Genomic DNA, 17302 nt, shown 5'->3' on the forward strand with positions numbered 1-17302 from the left:
TTTCGGGGAAACACAGCAGCTATCACGGTCCGTGTGTGTACCGATGCCATGCTCAACTAGACTGCCCCAGGGAACAGGGCCTAGAAGTCTTCCATTTCTCTCCTATCTGGGCTGAACGACAGGGGCTTAGTTACTAACTGACGAATTCCCCTGGGCATGGGCAGTGACTACTGGCCCTTCAGTTTCATGAACACTGACTTAGTGTACACTGTGTGACAGGCACTCTGCAGAAATTAGGAGACAACCCAGGCCCCAGAAGACAGCTTACGGGTTAATGCAATTGTGAGGGCAAGGGGCAGCTGTGCATTAGACAGGTCACTACAATATACAATATGAAACAAGGCCAGCAGTTTGCTGGTCCAAGAGAGAAACTGAGACCCATCACTGAAGATGAGGGACTCAGCATGAATTCATAAATTTGGTTGAGCTCAAACAAGTCCTGAAGGTAAAATGTGAAGGAAGAGAGAGGCATCTCGGGCAAACAGCAACAGAGGCAAAAGGAAAGCAAAGGGGTATGTTTACTGTGGGTGGGAGGTCCAGCTCTGCACTGTGAAGCAGAATCTAACCAGTCTTGATAGACACGGGACATCCCCAGACGCTGCACATTCCAGCCCAACGTTACAGAAGCCTTTATTGGATTTTAATGGCAATACTTCATTAGGCCGGTTGCTATTCTGCACTAACAAAAAAATGAACTACAAGCAGGATACAGAACGTGCAAAAGCAAGACAGTGGCCCAACAATGGGCTAAGGAGTTTCTAAGTCAGTCTGTACATAGTCCAGTGACACAGGTGAGTTTAACGCCTAAAGTGGCCCCACAACCATCCTTCAGAATGGCTTTCAGCCACACAGCATGAGGGACCGGGCCAAAGCAAGAAATACAGCCCCACACACATTTTACACTTTCAAGAAACACCAAAGCAGTTCCCACACCAAACTCAGAGCTAGTCTATTCGTTTAATAAGAGTTTTTAATTGACCCAGATTTATGTGCTGCTATTTTCATTACATATATAAAATTGACGATAGCACTCAAGTATTACAGACAACAACTAGTTATTATGCATGAAAAATTTATAGAATTCAGTTGATAACGCTTCTCTAAACTTACTTTATTGAATTTAAAATAAAGTTACAAAGAACGTTACACCCAGAGTTTAAAAGTTGTAAAAAGCTACAAAGGTCCAAATTCTTTACATTTCACCTTTTTAAATATCTGTTGAAAAATAGTTTTAAAATTCTTAAAAAAAAAAAAGCCATTATCCCATCATCCTAACATGATTAATTTAATACATTTCTATTTTTGTAAGTCAGCGAATGAATGAATGTAACAAAGCAACTGCAGCCAATAAGTAGAATTAATAAATCATTTTCTAAAACTGCAAATGTTTCACATAGTACAGGTAACATTTTTCAGTAACTCCACGTTGACCTAGGGTGCCGTACCTTTTTCTTCTGAAGAGGCACTGTGATCCTCACTAGAACAAAGGGAAAAAAACAATTTTAGAAACTGATACTAATCTTATACACGGTAATTATGCAAATCTTCAAAATGATCCTTATGCTGTATTTCTCCAGACACGTTGCAGATTAAAGAACTCTCTCCCTGCTCTCTGCTCTTCCTGCCCCTCTCACTCTCCATGGACTGACTCGGAACTGCACAGATAAATGGAGCTTACCAAGCGTGCCCTGAACTCCTTCTTGTGCTGCCACACCCCCAGGACCTGCCAATACACCTTCACAGGGTCACAGCATGGCCACGTCCATGGGCAGCCATCGGCCTTCCTCTGTCATGTCTCCTGTAACAACCCTAATCGCCCATCCTGCGTGGGCCTGCAGCCCCTCCCCTCCACCTGGCTCCCTCTGAGAGCCTCCTGTACCCTTCCTCTCCCAGGTCTTCTCACTCTGCTTCTCGGGCCTCTGGTAGCTCCCACTTAGCTAAGAGGCCCCTCCCTCAACCTATGTTCCACCCTCACCGCAGCGTGAACTCTCCCGCCCTTCTCAAGCCAGTCTCACAAAAGACCTCAGGCTCCACATTCCCACTCCCTGTTGTCTCCTAGACTCAAAGCCATCTGGTTTCTCATCTCCCCTGTGACCAAAACCACTCTAGCTAGAGCCCCAATGACTCCTGCTCAGCAGATCAAATGGGCTTGGTGACCACTTTCTCATTAGATGAAGCGGGTACCAGGTTCTTCCATGGCTTCCAGTCCTTTCTCACCTGGTCTGCTCCCTTCTCCCACCACCCATGTCAGCGACCTCTCCTCTGTCCACATGCTGGATCTCCTGCCTCCATCTGCTCCAGCCTCCTGGGGACTGACGTGACCCAGAAGCACGCCCTGCACCCTCCTCTTCCCCCTTCTCACTGCCGTGGAGCTCACCCTCACGCCAAGGCTTCCGACCCCACATCTTTCCCTCGTTCTCAGGCCTCTTTTACGGTGCCTGGTACCTGGGGGTCACTTCAGCACTTAGCTAATCATCGCTTTCCCTCTCCATGAAAACCTGCTCCTCCTGACCTGCCTTTGAAGAGAATCACATCAGCGGGTCACCTAACTGGAACCTCCAGGTCACCAGCAGCTCCTGCTTCCTCTTCCTCATCAAGCAGCTAATCCAAGACCTACTGCGCGCCTGCTGGGCATCTCTCACACCCGTCCCTCCCTCAGTGTACACTGTGTCGGCCTCAGTTCAAGCTCGCGCGCTCTCCCCCTCTCTCTCACTGGCTCTCATTAGTTGCTTGATTATAATTTCTCCTAATTATCGTACCTGGCTCATCCCTCATGTGACCATCACCATGGTCTAAGTACGTCTTTGCTTAAACCCTTCTGTGGCTTCTCACTGCTTCCTGACGAAAGCCCGAGTTCCTTGGCATGGCATGCTCCCTTGTCTCCCACCCTGCCTGCTCCCCCAGAAGGAAAGATCTACAGTGTCGCAAGCATACCCTGCATAACACACACACACATCCCTCTCTCTGCATCTCTCCCCTGGGGTCACTGCCTGCTGCCTTGCAGGTCATGAACCCCAACTCTGGGTGCGCCATGGACGTGTACTATAACGTTGGGGTACCGCCTGGGGTTATGTGTGCATGTAAGTGACAGCTCTGCCCTCCCCCTTCACGCCCAAACTCCCACTCATCCTTTAAAAGTAGCGTCTCTCAAGGTGTGGTCTGAGGACCACTAGAACTCTATAAGGTGCCCTGTAAAAAATAGTTTTTCTGGGCCCACTGAACCAGAATCTTTGATGAATAAACAAAAAGGCAGGAAGAAAACAACAATGGTGTTATCTGCATTTATGGGTGTTGAAAAAAATCTTTATTTTCTCATTTAATCATCCCACTAAGCCTATGAAGGCCATTTTACAAATGCAGAGGCTGAGGCTCAGAGAGGTTAATTAGCTTCCTCAGGGTCACGCAGCTAACAGACTGACTGTAGGCCATTATCACTTGAAGTCCATGTACTTGCCTGGTACCATGTCTTCCCCTTACTGCCCACCACTTCACCCCCAAATCCCAATCCTGGGAGAAGTAAACAGAGGAAGAAAACAGCAAAGGCAGCAGACGAAGTGCTCACCCTTTCCCTTCCCTTCTTCACCCATGTTGGTCGGGAACCCCTAGATTTTGTAAAGCTCCTTGACTGAAGACTTTATATGGTAAATTTTCCCAAGGATTTGGTATTTCCAAGTTCCATGGTTCTAGGAAATACATGTATTCTCGTTTTCAGACCTAAATCTTCTTAGTTTTAATCATAAATTTCTCAAAAAGTCAGAGTGGTAGTGAACCTGAAATTAGGAAATGCTTCAAGAAACTAAAATCTGGTTCCTGATGAAATGCATAAAAGAACAAGCCACCATTACGTTTTTTTCTCTAGATTCGTACCATTTATAATGCCGTTACTATGCCTTTCAATTGTAAAATAATTACTATGAGAACATAAATTGAAAGTTAGTCATTCTTATTTTACAAAATATGTCTGCTTAAAACCCACTGTTTGGGCCGGCCCAGTGGCTCAGGTGGTTGGAGCGCCATGCTCCTGTGCTCCTAATGCCAAGGTCACTGGTTCCATTCCCACATGGGTCAGTGAGCTGCACCCTCTACAGCTAAGATTGTGAACAACAGCTCTCCCTGGAGCTGGGCTGCCGTGAGCAGTCCAAGGTCGCGGCTGCTATGTGCTGCCAAGGGCTACCGTGTGCTGCCAGGAGTGGCCAGTGGCCAGCATGAGTGGCCGGGAGCCAGTGTGAGCTGCTGTGTGCTGCCATGGGCTACCATGTGCTGCCAGGAGCGGCCTGTGGCCAGTGTGAGTGGCCGGCAGCCGGCAGGAGCTGCCGTAAAAGGCCGACCAATGACCGGCAACCGACTGCCTCAGCCAGGGGGAGCGCAAGGGTCACAATACCAGCATGGGCCAGAGAGCTGTGTCCTACACAACTAGACTAAGAAACAACAGCTTGAACTGGGGGGCGGGGGGGAAGGGGGAAAAAAACCCACTTTTGTGTCCTCAACGACAAAACTGCATTTTTCTCTTAACTGGCACTTTCATAACCCCTTTTACAGCTGCGTATCTCTGTATCCAGACATATATACATCTGCTTAGATAGTAGACCTGCTAAAACCCAGAAACCTCTGTATAAAACCTTTATTTTTCTCTATGAAGTAGATGAGAGTGAATGGTGTCCAAGACAAGATTCATGAGGCTGCGGGAGACGGCCAGCTCTCTGCACAACAGCACCTGCGTTTAGGGAGCTGGAGCCGGGCTTAGGCCCGAGGAGGAGGAGTCCGCCCACAAGGCAGCCCCGCCCCTGCACAGCCAGGCGGAGGAAGCGGACCCCACAGGACCCACGGGACCCTTGCCCCTCAGTGGATGCTAGTCACCCACATTCCCTTCCTTTCTGCTTTGCCCACGTGGATTGTTATAAGGAAAACCACAGCAACCATGGAGAGAGAACACCCATTCAGTGTAATTTAGGGATCCGAGATCAGTAGGGGAGGGGCTTGGACATTTAACTGATAGCACTTAAAACTCCTTCATTTTGATCTGGACTTAATCACTATTACTAGGCATAACTCCTGTGTCACTTCCCGCCTGTCGGATTCCAGGCCCCACCTTAGCACAGGCCCGTTTCCCTTAGGAGCGGGGAAACCCTGCGTCTTGGCACAGTAAAACTGCTGAGCGACATACAACAGGACTGAAAAAACAGGCTGAAGACTTCAAAGGAGTAATATTAAATGAGGGTATTTATTGCATGCTTGTTGGAAAAAAGGTGGATTATATTAAAATAGGTGCAAATGAGTCAAACAACAAAATCATTTTTGGAGTCAAGTCATGGCTGCTGCGAAATGAAGCCTCGAGCCAACTGTGCAGTCAGGTAGGCAGAGTCCATCGGCACTCCCGAAGTGCTTGCAGGACCAATGACTGCCGTGCCCACGTGCAGAGGGATTAAGGCACTTGGCCAAATCCACACAGGCTGGTAAAGGGAGGAGCTGGAACTAGAATTCAGAAATTCTGACCTCAGAGGGCACCCTTTCTCCCACCCCGGCACCCCAGCTTGACTTGTGCAGCCTAGACAGGTTAGTATTTGGTGTCAGAATGATTTCACTCAAAGCTTGCTCAATGAGTAATAATTCCCCAGTTAAAGGTGTTTAGCAATCCTTAAAGTAAAAATAAAACTGTAAGATGGTCACAGCTAATATTTATTAAACATTTACTGTGTGCCTGAAATTAAGCCAAGGACTTGGCATGCATCATTTAGCTCGTCGCAACAACCCTTTTAGTGCCTGACAGTGAACCACTATTATCCCTATTTTACAAATGAAGAAACAAGGCTCAGAAATCTTGGGTAATTTATCCAAGAACCTGGTCCATCAGACTGCGGATCTCAAGCTTTTATCAGTACCTTTTACAACAAGGAGCCTAAAATTCTGCCATGCAGACAGCAAAACACCTCCTTACCAGTCTCTCTTCCTAAGGTTCCTACTGCCTGTGAAGGCAATTCTCAACTATAGGTACATTATAGTAACTAATATAAAGTTATCAGGCATAATTAAATCCATAATGGGCCCCAAATCCTCCTTTAATTAACTTTTCACTCTTAAACCAAGTAGTGTTTTACTTCTTCTAGCCCCTACACACCTTCTAGGAAATAGGCCATGAGAAGGAAATGGGTTTAAAAACAAGTGGAAAAGAGTTTACGTTAGTCACAAACTAGAGTTAGTCTGTATAATCAGATAGATATACTTCCAGACATAATCTCAATGAAAGCAGATCTCTCTTCATCAACCCAAATTAACAAACACCTATTTACCATATGACAGGCGGGGGGGCGGGGGGGGGGCATATAAAAGTCACACACAACACATGCACCTTGTCCCCAAAGGCACACTTAATGGAAAAGACAGATCAGAAAAAAAATAAATGTATATGATGCAGGAAGAGCAAAATTAAAAACAAACGTAAGCTACAGCATTAGCGCAGAGCAGGCTATGATGACCTGGGAAGCACTGAGCTCTTACTGCCAAGAAACAGGCACTAACTAAAAGGTCAGTTAAACCACAATGCTAAGGCCATCTTGCACTTTCAGAGTGCAACCACACCCCAAACAGATCCTGTCAGACTTAGAAAAAACTGAAACCAGAAGGAGCCTACCAGGTCTTATAAGTCTGATGTTTTATTTTACAGAGGGGGAGATGGGACTCTAGGAGAGGTTAAGTGAATAACCACCCAAGATCACATAGGAAGTTATAAGCAGAGACCATCTGACAACTCGTCTCAGCCTCTTGGTTTCCATTACCAGTCCGTTCACTTAACGTGTGGATGTAGATTATGCGCTAGGCGCCAGGGAACACAGCAACTGGGTCTGGGTCTGTGCCTTCCAGTCTGTGCCTTCAAGAAACCCCAGTGTGGGGCCGGCCCAGTGGCTCAGGCGGTTAGAGCTCCATGCTCCTAACTCCGAAGGCTGCCGGTTCAATTCCCACATGGGCCAGTGGGCTCTCAACCACAAAGTTGCCAGTTCAACTCCTCGAGTCCCGCAAGGGATGGTGGGCAGCGCCCCCTACAACTAAGATTGAACACGGGCACCTTGAGCTGAGTTGCCTCCCGGATGGCTCGGTTGGTTGGAGCACGGGCTCTCAACCACAAGGTCGCCAGTTCGACTCCTGCAAGGGATGGTGGGCTGCGCCCCCTGCAACTAAGATTGAACATGGCACCTTGAGCTGAGCTGCCGCTGAGCTCCCGGATGGCTCAGTTGGTTGGAATGAGTCCTCTCAACCACAAGGTTGCCAGTTCGACTCCCGCAAGTAGAGCTGGAGCTGAGCTGCACCCTCCACAACTAAGATTGAAAGGACAACAACTTGACTTGGAAAAAAGGCCTGGAAGTACACACTGTTCCCCAATAAAAAAAGTCCTGTTTCCCTTCCCCAATAAAAAAAAATAAAAAATAAAAAGAAACCCCAGTGCAATGGGGAATGCTCTTCCTGTATCTAAAACAGGAAGCGCTTTGAGAGAAGAAGACACGAGAGAGAGAGCTTGTCTAAGATTGAGGAATTGGGGAGGGCTCCAGGAGAGGCGACATGGAAGCTGAGCCACAGAGGACAGGCAGGAATGGAGAAGAAAGGAAGAAGTGGGCGGCGGGGAGGAGGGTGGGATTCTGTCCCAGGCAGGAAGGAGTTGATCCAGGTCCAGGAACAGAAAGAAAGCAGTGTGGTCAGGCCGAGAGATGCAAGACAGATGAGGAGAAACCCTAATTCTGTGACCAAACTGAGGGCAGCCACCAGGATGCTGAGTGGGCATCCATCCATCACTCAGTCTGCTGAGTCGTCGCTAGGAGGAACTGAAACGAGAGCAGAGGAGGAAGTCAATAGCAGTCCCAGGATCTGCTGTCATCAACATTATATGTGGGGGCTGCCTGACCTTGTGTGACCCCGATAATCTGCAGGTTTAGACCCTGCCCGTATTGAGCCCAAAAGGCCCAAGCACTTCCCTACAGAAAACCTCACTCCCCCAGGCCACAAACGTCAGTCCACCCTGCTCAAGAAGTTGTAGACTAGAAGAGAAATCCTTCTCGAGAGGCTAGGTGACTTGAAAACATCCTCCAGGGAAATGGACTTCATTCAGAATAGAGCTCTGGAAGCCAACAACAGAACCACCTCCATACTGGCCAGGACAGAAGGACTTCCTCGGTACCCAGACCTCTGGAATTAGGCCCTGAGGTGGTGGATCAGGGGCTCGAAGGTGAGAAGCAGGTGGGGGGATAGGAGAGATGTGATTAGCTCGAGCTGCCAGCTATCGATCCTCTCAGGGAATAATTCCCAAGCCAGGCTGGTTTCCCATCATTGCCCACTTTCTTTTCTAAGCACCTCAAAGATCACCACTTCGTCAACTTGACCACGACAGAAGCAACCCCATGGCTTTTTTCTCATATGTCCGGGTCCCTGAATGAGAGCACCTTTCAATGCTTCCGAAGAGACTTAGCTCTGGCAAAGATGGGAAATCACAGGGCTGGCTCTCCAGGCTGGCTCCTTCACACCCGTATACCCCTCTCTTCCTTTCCTTTTTTGTTACACCAGTAGGAAAAAATAATGGTGAAACTTGGTAGCTCTTTGATATCAAAAAGCTAAAGGATTCATTGTATCATTACTTGTAATAGGCAAAAACTGGAAACTCCTCTCTGATCAAGGAGAATGAATGAATAAAATGTGATAGTCATATAATGGAACACCATAAACCATGAGAACCAAAGAACTGCTACACACAACCATGTGGATTTATCTCATACACATGATGTTGCACAAAAGAAGTCAGACACGAAAGGGCATATATACTGTGTGATTCTATGTTTATAAAGCTCACAAACAAGCAAAACTAATCTCTGGTTCCTCTGGGGAGAAGGGCTGTAACAGTAAGGGGAATATGAGGGGGAGGGGGCTTCTAGCACGTCATGCTCTATTTCTCCACCTGCGTGGTGGTTATACTAGATGTGTTCACTTTGTGATAATTCATCAAGCTGCTTAAGATGCCTGGGTTTTCTGTGTGATTGTATATACACACATACACAGAGGAAGGGTTTTCAGCACCCTGGGAAAGGAAAAGTAAAGTACTTGGGGCTTTAGCTTTGTGGTCCTCGGTTGTAAATGGAGAATGACCCTGGGTAGTAGGGGGGGGCAAGGGGAAGAGACTGATTGCATCGGGGATGTGGCCTAAAGGACAGCTGCCGTGCAGTGGCAGGAATTAGGGGGGCAGTTTTAGGGTTACTCCTTTCTTCCTTCTTGTAACTGTCAATGAGATCTCTGCATAAAGTACTCCCAAGGGAAGTGGGGCCAGGAAGGAAAAGGGCTGGGGCTAGGCTGGCAGAGAGGAGAGAGGCAGCTGGAATCTATCCAGCAGTGACGCAACAAGGAGCGAAGAGAGGAAGAGGGAAGAGAAAGAAACCCTAAGTGCCCAGGGTGAGCAAGGAGGAGAGCCAGCCTGGGCTGGAATTGTATAGGGTGGGGGGATTCCCACCACTTAGCCCAGGAGAAGGGATGCAGTCTCCACTCCACCCCCTCCAGGAACAGGAGGAAAGCAAGTGTGGTCGGGCAGAGAGAGGCACAAGAGATGAGGAGGGACAGGGAAGTAGAGAAATCCTAACTCTGTGACCAAACTGAGGGCACCCACAAGTGGTGATCACTCAGTCGGCTGAGTCGTCATCTCTAGAGGAAAGTGAAACTTGAGAGCAGTCAATAGCAGTCCCAGAATCTGCTATCATCAACATCATACATGGGGGCTGCTTTTGTGCGACCCCCTGATATTCTGCAGGTTTAGACACTGCCTGTCTTGAGCCAATATTGTCTGACATACAACTGGATTAAAGGTTTTATTGCACTGCTCTGCTATGCTTTGTTTATAAGTTGGTCACCCTTGGGAACTAAGAGTGTGTGTGTGTGTGTGTGTGTGTGTGTGTGTGTGCACGCGCACGCAGCAAGGTTTCAAAATCCCCAGCATCCAACACATTGCTTGGCACATAGTGTTCACTGAAAAAAAAATGTTCATTGAACAAATAAATGACAGAAAGAATACGGTAGTTAGATATAAGGTAGAGACTCTATTCCTCAATAGTTAAGAAATCTGTACTAATAGCTTAAATGGCCAAAAATATAGGAATGACTAAGTATCAGTGACTTATTGTGCAGCTATTAAAAATTACAAGAGTAGCAAACATCTATCAGATGCTTTAGTTTACTAAGAATTGCACCTTGCCCTGACACAGGATTATATGGACTGAAATGTGAAAACCACACATTAGCAACAATCTCCCTGGAGGCGAGATGATGAGATAGATGAAGGAGTTTTGATGGAAAGGGTGGGAGAGGGTCCACATCTTAGTGTAATACTAGGAAGGGCTGGTGATTCTGAGCAGCCTGCAGACTTTGGTTAGCTGTTTGTGTAAATAACTGTGCTAATTTCACATACTACATTTCAACTCACTTCCTGTCTCTATTGTTTTGGCGGGGAAATCTTTACTTTAAGCCACAATTTGATTCCAAGTTCTCTTTAACACCATTCACAAGTCTTGCTGTTGAGTGAAACCTCTAAGAAGTGTTTCTGACCTTCAAAGTGGACTCAGTTCATGTTCCAGTGTAGTTTTACTCATGATCCTAATGTCAAGAAATCCAAATAAATAAATAAACAAACAAACGACTTTTCTAAGCTGTCTTCCTGATTGCAACAGTGTTTTAAAGAAAGAACAGGAAAACGAAAAAAAAACAAAAACACCTCTCTCCACCCTGAGAGAAGCTGGGCCAAATGTTTAATGATCCATCAAAAACTGAAGTGTGGACACTTTAAACCTTGGCATTCTCTTCTTCCTCTAGTTGTTCCTATAGAAACTTTGTTTTGCAGTCTGACTGTCCCGAAAGTAAATTCTGTGCAGACTCTGAATCTTGGCTGAGTGTTTCTGCACTGCTTTGGGTGGACTTCCTGCAAGCACTCTTACTGCAGTGAGAGGATTACCAAAAGGATACATTTCACAAACCAACCATCACGTGTCTTTTGCTGAAACACCACATCCAATGGTAAAAGCCTGCTTTTGCAAATGACAGTGGGTACTACCTCTGGAGAACCCGACAGCCCACAATTAGAGTGTCCCCAAACCACCTCTTAATAAACATTCCCATGTAAAAAGCATCGGCTTTTAAAGGTCTGTAGGACTCTCATGACCAACAGAGGCACTGGCTACTTTTACAGTAATAGCACAAATCCTTCAAGCAAACTTCTTTGCGCAAGACATTGTGTTAGTGCCAAATGGGGGGTGAGGGGCTGACAGGAAGGGTGGGGGCCTCCACGCATGGGCAAAGGGGATGTGAAAGGAACTAAGCCTGACCTCCACTAAAACTATCTGAAAGGCTGTGGCCAAAGCGCCGCCAGTATTCAGAAAAACACAGAGCACCCGCCTGGGAAACCTCCCAAGTCCTCCAGGTGCAAAGGGCGCAGAGGCTCCGGAGAGCTCCCCGAGAATTGGGGGCAGATAAGGACAGCAGAGGCTGGGCCTCGGGGCGGGGAGTCACCCAAGGAGGCGGGAAGGGCGCCAGTCCACCACAGAGAGCAAAGGAGGTTCCGCAGCGCGCGCGACCCGCTCTCCTCCGCCGGGCGCCGCCACCACCACGACCAGAATGTGAACAAATCGCGCTCACCTGCCGCCGCCGCGCAGCCGGGCTGCAGGCGCGAGGGAAGCCACAGCTGCAGGGGGCAGCAGCGCCGCCTGTAGGCCCCGCCTCCGGGCCTGGTGCGCGGGGCCTCCCGAGCAGCGCGCCGCCACCTCCCTCGCGGGCACCTGCGCGCGACTGCGGCGCCGCCTGCCCTACCCGGGTGCGACCGCCCAGCCCCCTGCCTCCTATAGGGTGTCGTCGGGGGATGGGGGGGCGCATCGCCTCCGCATATTCCGTCCCCCACGCGGGGCAGGTGCCGCCGTCGAAGGTCGCTTTGTTTGTGTGACTGGAGGGGGGATGCCGGGGTGGCAGTGGAGCCCTCGCCCCGCCCAGGGTCGGGATGGCAAAGCCCCTTACGCACGCGGCGATGTTGGGCCCAGCCGCCCCCTATCCAGCTCTGCGCTTTTTCCTTCCGACTACTTCCTCCACCCCGCACCGCCCCCCACCCCCACCCCGAGCCCTGCGGCTACGCTCACCTGCTCTCCGTGTCCCCCGCGCCGCAGCTCATGGTCGCTCGGTGGCTGGGAGGGAGCACCACGCACGACCGGGGCTCGGCGCTCGGCTCGCTCCGCGGCTGCTGCAGGAGGGGCTCGCGTGTGGAGCGCTGCCCTGCGCATCCGGCGGCGGCCGCCGCTGCCGTGGGTGAGGTGGGAGGAGGGAGGAGAGCGAGCGAGAGCGGCCGGGGGAGGGGATTGGGCGGGAGGGGGCGCCGGGCGCGCATCTGCAGCCGCCGGCAGAGGCGGCCCTGGCTCCCGTAACGGAAACGCGAGTTCGGCGGCGGACCCGCGCGTGCACACCGGCGTGCACACTCGCACAACGGCCTTGCGTCCCTGCTTATCAGAGCCCTCGTCTTGTGGGAACTCGGCTTGACGACACTAATGCTGAGGCTTCTGTAGAGGAAAAAGGCCCCGCCGTTCTGGAGGAGACAAAAAACTCAAGTCACCTTGATTGGAGTTGGATACTCCTGTACCTGGAGATTTTCACTGGGGACCGCGAGACATCCCCTCCTCCAAGGGGTCCCCAGATTCGTTTCTTAGGATCTGTAAACCCCCTGAAATTCTATGCCAGATTCTGTATCTAAATATAAGTGCTAGAGTGAGGGACCACAGCCTTCATTGGATTAAACAGCTGTCTGACCCTTCTTACCCCAAACTGTAAACTATGGATTAAACCAGTGGTTTCCAAACTTTGCTGCACATTAAATCACCCAGGGAGTTGTTTTTTTATTTGTGATGCCTTGAGTGTTATCTGAGACCAATTTAATCAGTGGAGTGGGACTCCGGCATCAGTATTTTTAAAGATCCCAGGTGATTCCAATGTGCAGAAAAGTGCCAGAACTTCTTAGACTGTTGGTGACCCTCACTGTACAGTTTGTTACCCGATTTTTCAGCATTATTGCTGTCTGTCGAGAGCAACCCAGCTATCAGTGGAGAGCCAGGGTTCATGTTCACATGGGTTTGTGGGGAGTCAGGCTAGCATGTTCCTTACTCACCTCAACTTGGGCTTCCAAATGAGGGCAGAATTCCAGCTCTGCCCTTTCCTAGCTATAGGAATTTGAACAAGTCATTTTTTTCAACTTCAGCTTCCTTGCAAAACAAAAGGGGAGAGGTGGTTCTTAGGAACTGGTATTTTTTAAATGGAGATATAATTGACATATAACTTATTAGTTTCTAATGTACAATATAATAACTATATATCTATACATTGTGAAATGGTCACAGTGAGTCTCGTTAACATCCATCATCACAATTACATTTTTTTTCTTGTGATGAGAACTTTTAAGATCTACTCTCAACAACTTTCAAATACACAATACAATGCTATTAACTGTAAGAAATTGGTATTTTTTCTAAGCTCTCCAGGTGACCCAACCCAGCACCTGTTGGCAGACCCTGGTTTGGGATCTACTGTCCCTATCTCCCTTTCCCTCTCCACCATTTGCTTCTCAACCAATTGTAATATGGTTGCCCACCCACTCCCCACTCTTGTTAAGGTCACCACTTACCTTGCTGCTGTGAAACTGAGGTATCCTTTTCCATATGCCCTTGACTCTCGACATTTTCTCCTTCCTGAAATTCTCCTTTGGTTTCCAGGAGACCCACACGGTATGACAAGCAACTGAACCCCACGAGGACCGAGGCTCTTGATCCAACATCCTGTGGGAAACTAAAACCTGAAAACAACCATACAAGTGGTCTTGGAAGTGGATCTTTCAGCCCCAGTTGAGTCTTGATGATTGCAAGCCTTGGTGGACAGCTTGGCTACAATCTCATGAAAGACTTTGAGCAACAAACCACCCAGCTAAGCCACTTCCAGATTCCTGACATACACAAACTATAAAATAATAAATGTTTGTGGTTTTTAAGCTGCTAATTTTGGGGGTAATTTGTTATGCAGCTATAAATAATAGAAACAGGAAACAAGATCCTTAGTGCAGTGGAATCACATTATTTGCACTTTTAATTTTCATAAATTCAACCATACTTAGTCTGCAAAAGAGGAAGAGAGAACACTTTCAACAGTGTTGCCAATTCCGCCTGCTATTCCAGTGAAAGGAGATGATGAGATGTAAGAGGCAGGTCTGGTTTTATCAGTCAATTTTTGTCCCAGTTCTGGGGATCTCTCATAGAGGAGAAAGTCTTGACACTGGCTGTGCTGCTCGTTTATTTAAATATCCAAGTTTTGTACACAGTGGGAAAAATAAGTCTAATTCTGACTTGGGATATATGTACATACATACATACGTATATGTAAAATGAGTCTCGAAATCCCTTAACTCATCAGGACCTGAGCCCAGGACTCCGCCAAACCAAGAATAATACCCTGACCTGAGTAAGAGGAAGCCCAGCCCTGCACTCTTGCTTCACAGAGCCCCACCATGGCCCTTCTCCATCCACAACTCCCACGAGGTGAGGAGTCAGTGAGGGCGAAGGTATATCCCTCCCAGAGCCTGTGTCTGCCCCCCCCACACACACACTTTTAGACCAAACTCAGGGAATGAGAGACCCCAAATTCTCTGTGCAATTGGCCCTGAACCCATTTCTAGGGCTTGCATAGGTCCTTCCCCACTCCAACTTTCCAAGGGTGGAACATACCACTGGAGTGCATACACTGGGCCAAGGTGACACCAAGGGGCAGCTGTTCAAAGCAATATACGGATGGAGCTTGCATGTGGGAGCTAATTGGTCCTCATGTGTACACACAGCCCCTGGCCCTGGGGACAGCGGCAGCAGCAATAAGTATTATGTTAAAGAACATGAGGAGGTGACCTATGGACGCCAAGCCAGCTCTCCTAAAGCTGCCTCACACTGGTGTTGGACTCAGAACTCTAGCTTGACCTGGCTCTGCATGTCATTTTATAGGAATATTTTTCAAGGCAGGAGGACAAAATATATTTTATTTAACAGTGTGTTAGCTTGATTTATAGCTTTTAAGTATTCAGACACATTACATATAGATATCATTTGTACTCTAGCCCAGGGTCCCACAAATGACCAGGAAGACCTGGCCAAGAACTAACTTCTTTATCTTTGTTTTACTTTTCAGTTTTGGCCTCTCTTTGCCTGAGGAAGTGAAGACCAAGGCATCATTTGAGTGGGAGAGGAGGGCAATGGGATAAAGTGATTATTTTTCTATCTCCTTTTATTTAAATATCTTTGGTTAAATCCATGAACATGGTGTGTCTGCTCTCTCTGAAGCTCGAGTGGGTCTTGTTCTTGGAAATACCTGTTGGTGGAGCCCATGAGTGGATTCTTGAGTGCTGCTGTGGTTGTTCAATCCTTTCCCTGGGTAATTACTCCTCTCAGTTGGGCGTGTCTCTTCCAGACCATTTTCCCTGAATCTTAATAATATAGAAAACGTGTGTGTGTGTGTGTGTGTGTGTGTGTGTGTGTGTTTGCCTCAAAGACTGTATGCACATATGCACTAATTTTTAATTTGCTTGTTTTTATTCTACAATATATTTCAAATGTCTATCTTCAGAACAAATTTTACTATTTACATATTTCACACTATTCCATTTATATAACACTTTACTTACCTTATTTTGATACTAAATATACTGTATGAAATTTGTATGTGAGTCATGCATATTTTTAGATTAAAAATGTAAGTTTATTCATCTTAATTTTTGAAGAATGGGGTGTTAGTGGAGATTTGAAGAGAGGATATCCTGAAGACATCTTGGAGAATTCCTTAAATACTGTAATATCAAAGTGAGAATTCCTTATCCAAGCTGTGAATAAGAGAAGACCAGCCATTTCCTGATTTAAATATGGCAAAGACTACCCAGTTTTCTCTCTATGTCTGTTTTCTCTGTGTTGTAGACTCGTCTCTTCTGTATCAGGCCTGGAAAGACAGGTACAGCCAAAAAATCAACACTAAGAAGTTCTTTGGATGCTGACATTAGCCAGGGGAAATCTTTAATTATGTATTTAAGCAACTCTTAGTTTTCTTCCTACAGGTCATTTGATGTATTCTCTGGTTTCTGAGCTACCTTGGAGCTTGCGGTGTTTGTTTTCTAGAATGAGGACATCCAATTTTTTGTTTGAGGTACTTCTCGTGGCACCTAGGGCTTGCTATGCATCTGCTTCTCTAACCAACAAAAGTCGTGATCCTCCGGGTTCCACAGAGAATGTTGCTCCCTGCTCTGCTCTCAGTCAGAGCTCATCATGATACACAATTGTTACAGCAAAACATACCACCACTGGCAACAGAGACCTTTGCCCAGAATTGACAGACTCCTGACACGGAAGCTAAATCATTTATCTAGAAGAATCTTTATCTAGTTGTAATAGACTGAATGTTTATATCCCAACAAAAGTCTTCTGTTAAAACCCAAACCCCCAAAAGTGATGATATTAGGAGGTGGGGTCTTGAGAAGGTAAATAGGTTTACATGGGGTCATGATCAGAGGGCCCCCAAAATGGGATTAGTGTCCTTATAAGAAGAGGATGAGACTCCAGAGCTCCCTCTCCATCCGTGAGGAGCAAGCGGCCATCTACAAGCCAGGAAGAGGGCTCTCACCAAGAACAGAACCTGCCAGCTCCTGGCACCGCCCATCCTCCAGAACCGTGAGAAATAAATGTTTGTTGATTAAGCCACCCAGGCTATGGTATTTTGTTATGGCAACCCAAGATGACTTAGACACTAGTCTTTAGGCTTTTATTGTCGACAAATGTTACTATATTTTTAAGGACTGCTATGCTTCTGCCTGTATCTAGCTCAACTTTTATTTCTTTGTTTTATTTACTTAAAGAGACAGGGAGTGTGTGAGGAAGGGATTCCAGGAAAGTAAATTTAGCCAGGAAGTTTTCATTCCTGCCTCGCACACCCCTTATACCTCCATTCTAGTCACGCAACTGAAGATGTAACTGCCTCATAGAGTGATTTCCAAATCCGGTTTTATGATACATCACTGTGGCTCCAATGAACTCTAGGGCTGTTACCGAACCATAAAATATTGCTCAACACAATTTGAATTCACCTTCATTTTTAAAATTAAATATCATCTGTCTTTTTTCTAGAATACAATGGATAGTTATAATTCCAGAAAAACTGGAAATTGTCCTTTGTGTGTTTTGGTATTGTTTTATTTATAAACACTGCCTTCCCATTTTTTATGACACACTATGTAAGT

At 47.2% G+C, this 17302-nt stretch overlaps 1 protein-coding gene and 1 long non-coding RNA gene across 3 annotated transcripts in view; one reads left to right on the forward strand and one right to left on the reverse strand.

Moving 5' to 3' along the window:
• The window catches only part of LOC109447523 (uncharacterized), a 38768-nt gene extending 26250 nt beyond the window's left edge, over positions 1 to 12518 (reverse strand). The window contains exons 1-2 of one of the 2 annotated variants that reach the window (XM_019731950.3): positions 12141 to 12512; positions 1446 to 1477 (exon numbers count right to left, since the gene is read on the reverse strand). In XM_019731950.3, coding sequence (XP_019587509.3) covers positions 1446 to 1477; positions 12141 to 12385 — 277 coding nt within the window. In that variant the 5' untranslated portion in view covers positions 12386 to 12512. Of the gene's footprint in view, positions 1 to 1445; positions 1478 to 12140 lie in introns of both variants that reach the window. The other variant, XM_088794578.1, reaches the window with a different exon arrangement.
• A 77-nt stretch (positions 12519 to 12595) lies between these two features.
• LOC148754750 (uncharacterized) lies at positions 12596 to 16766 on the forward strand. The gene is made up of 3 exons (XR_016019854.1): positions 12596 to 13885; positions 14449 to 14573; positions 15211 to 16766. It is a non-coding gene; the product is annotated as an uncharacterized LOC148754750 (long non-coding RNA).
• Positions 16767 to 17302: the final 536 nt, after the last annotated feature.

This window comes from Rhinolophus sinicus, chromosome 17 (genome assembly GCF_057876585.1).
Source record: "Rhinolophus sinicus isolate RSI-liver-muscle chromosome 17, RSI-T2T, whole genome shotgun sequence".
Classification (NCBI taxonomy): domain Eukaryota; kingdom Metazoa; phylum Chordata; class Mammalia; order Chiroptera; family Rhinolophidae; genus Rhinolophus; species Rhinolophus sinicus.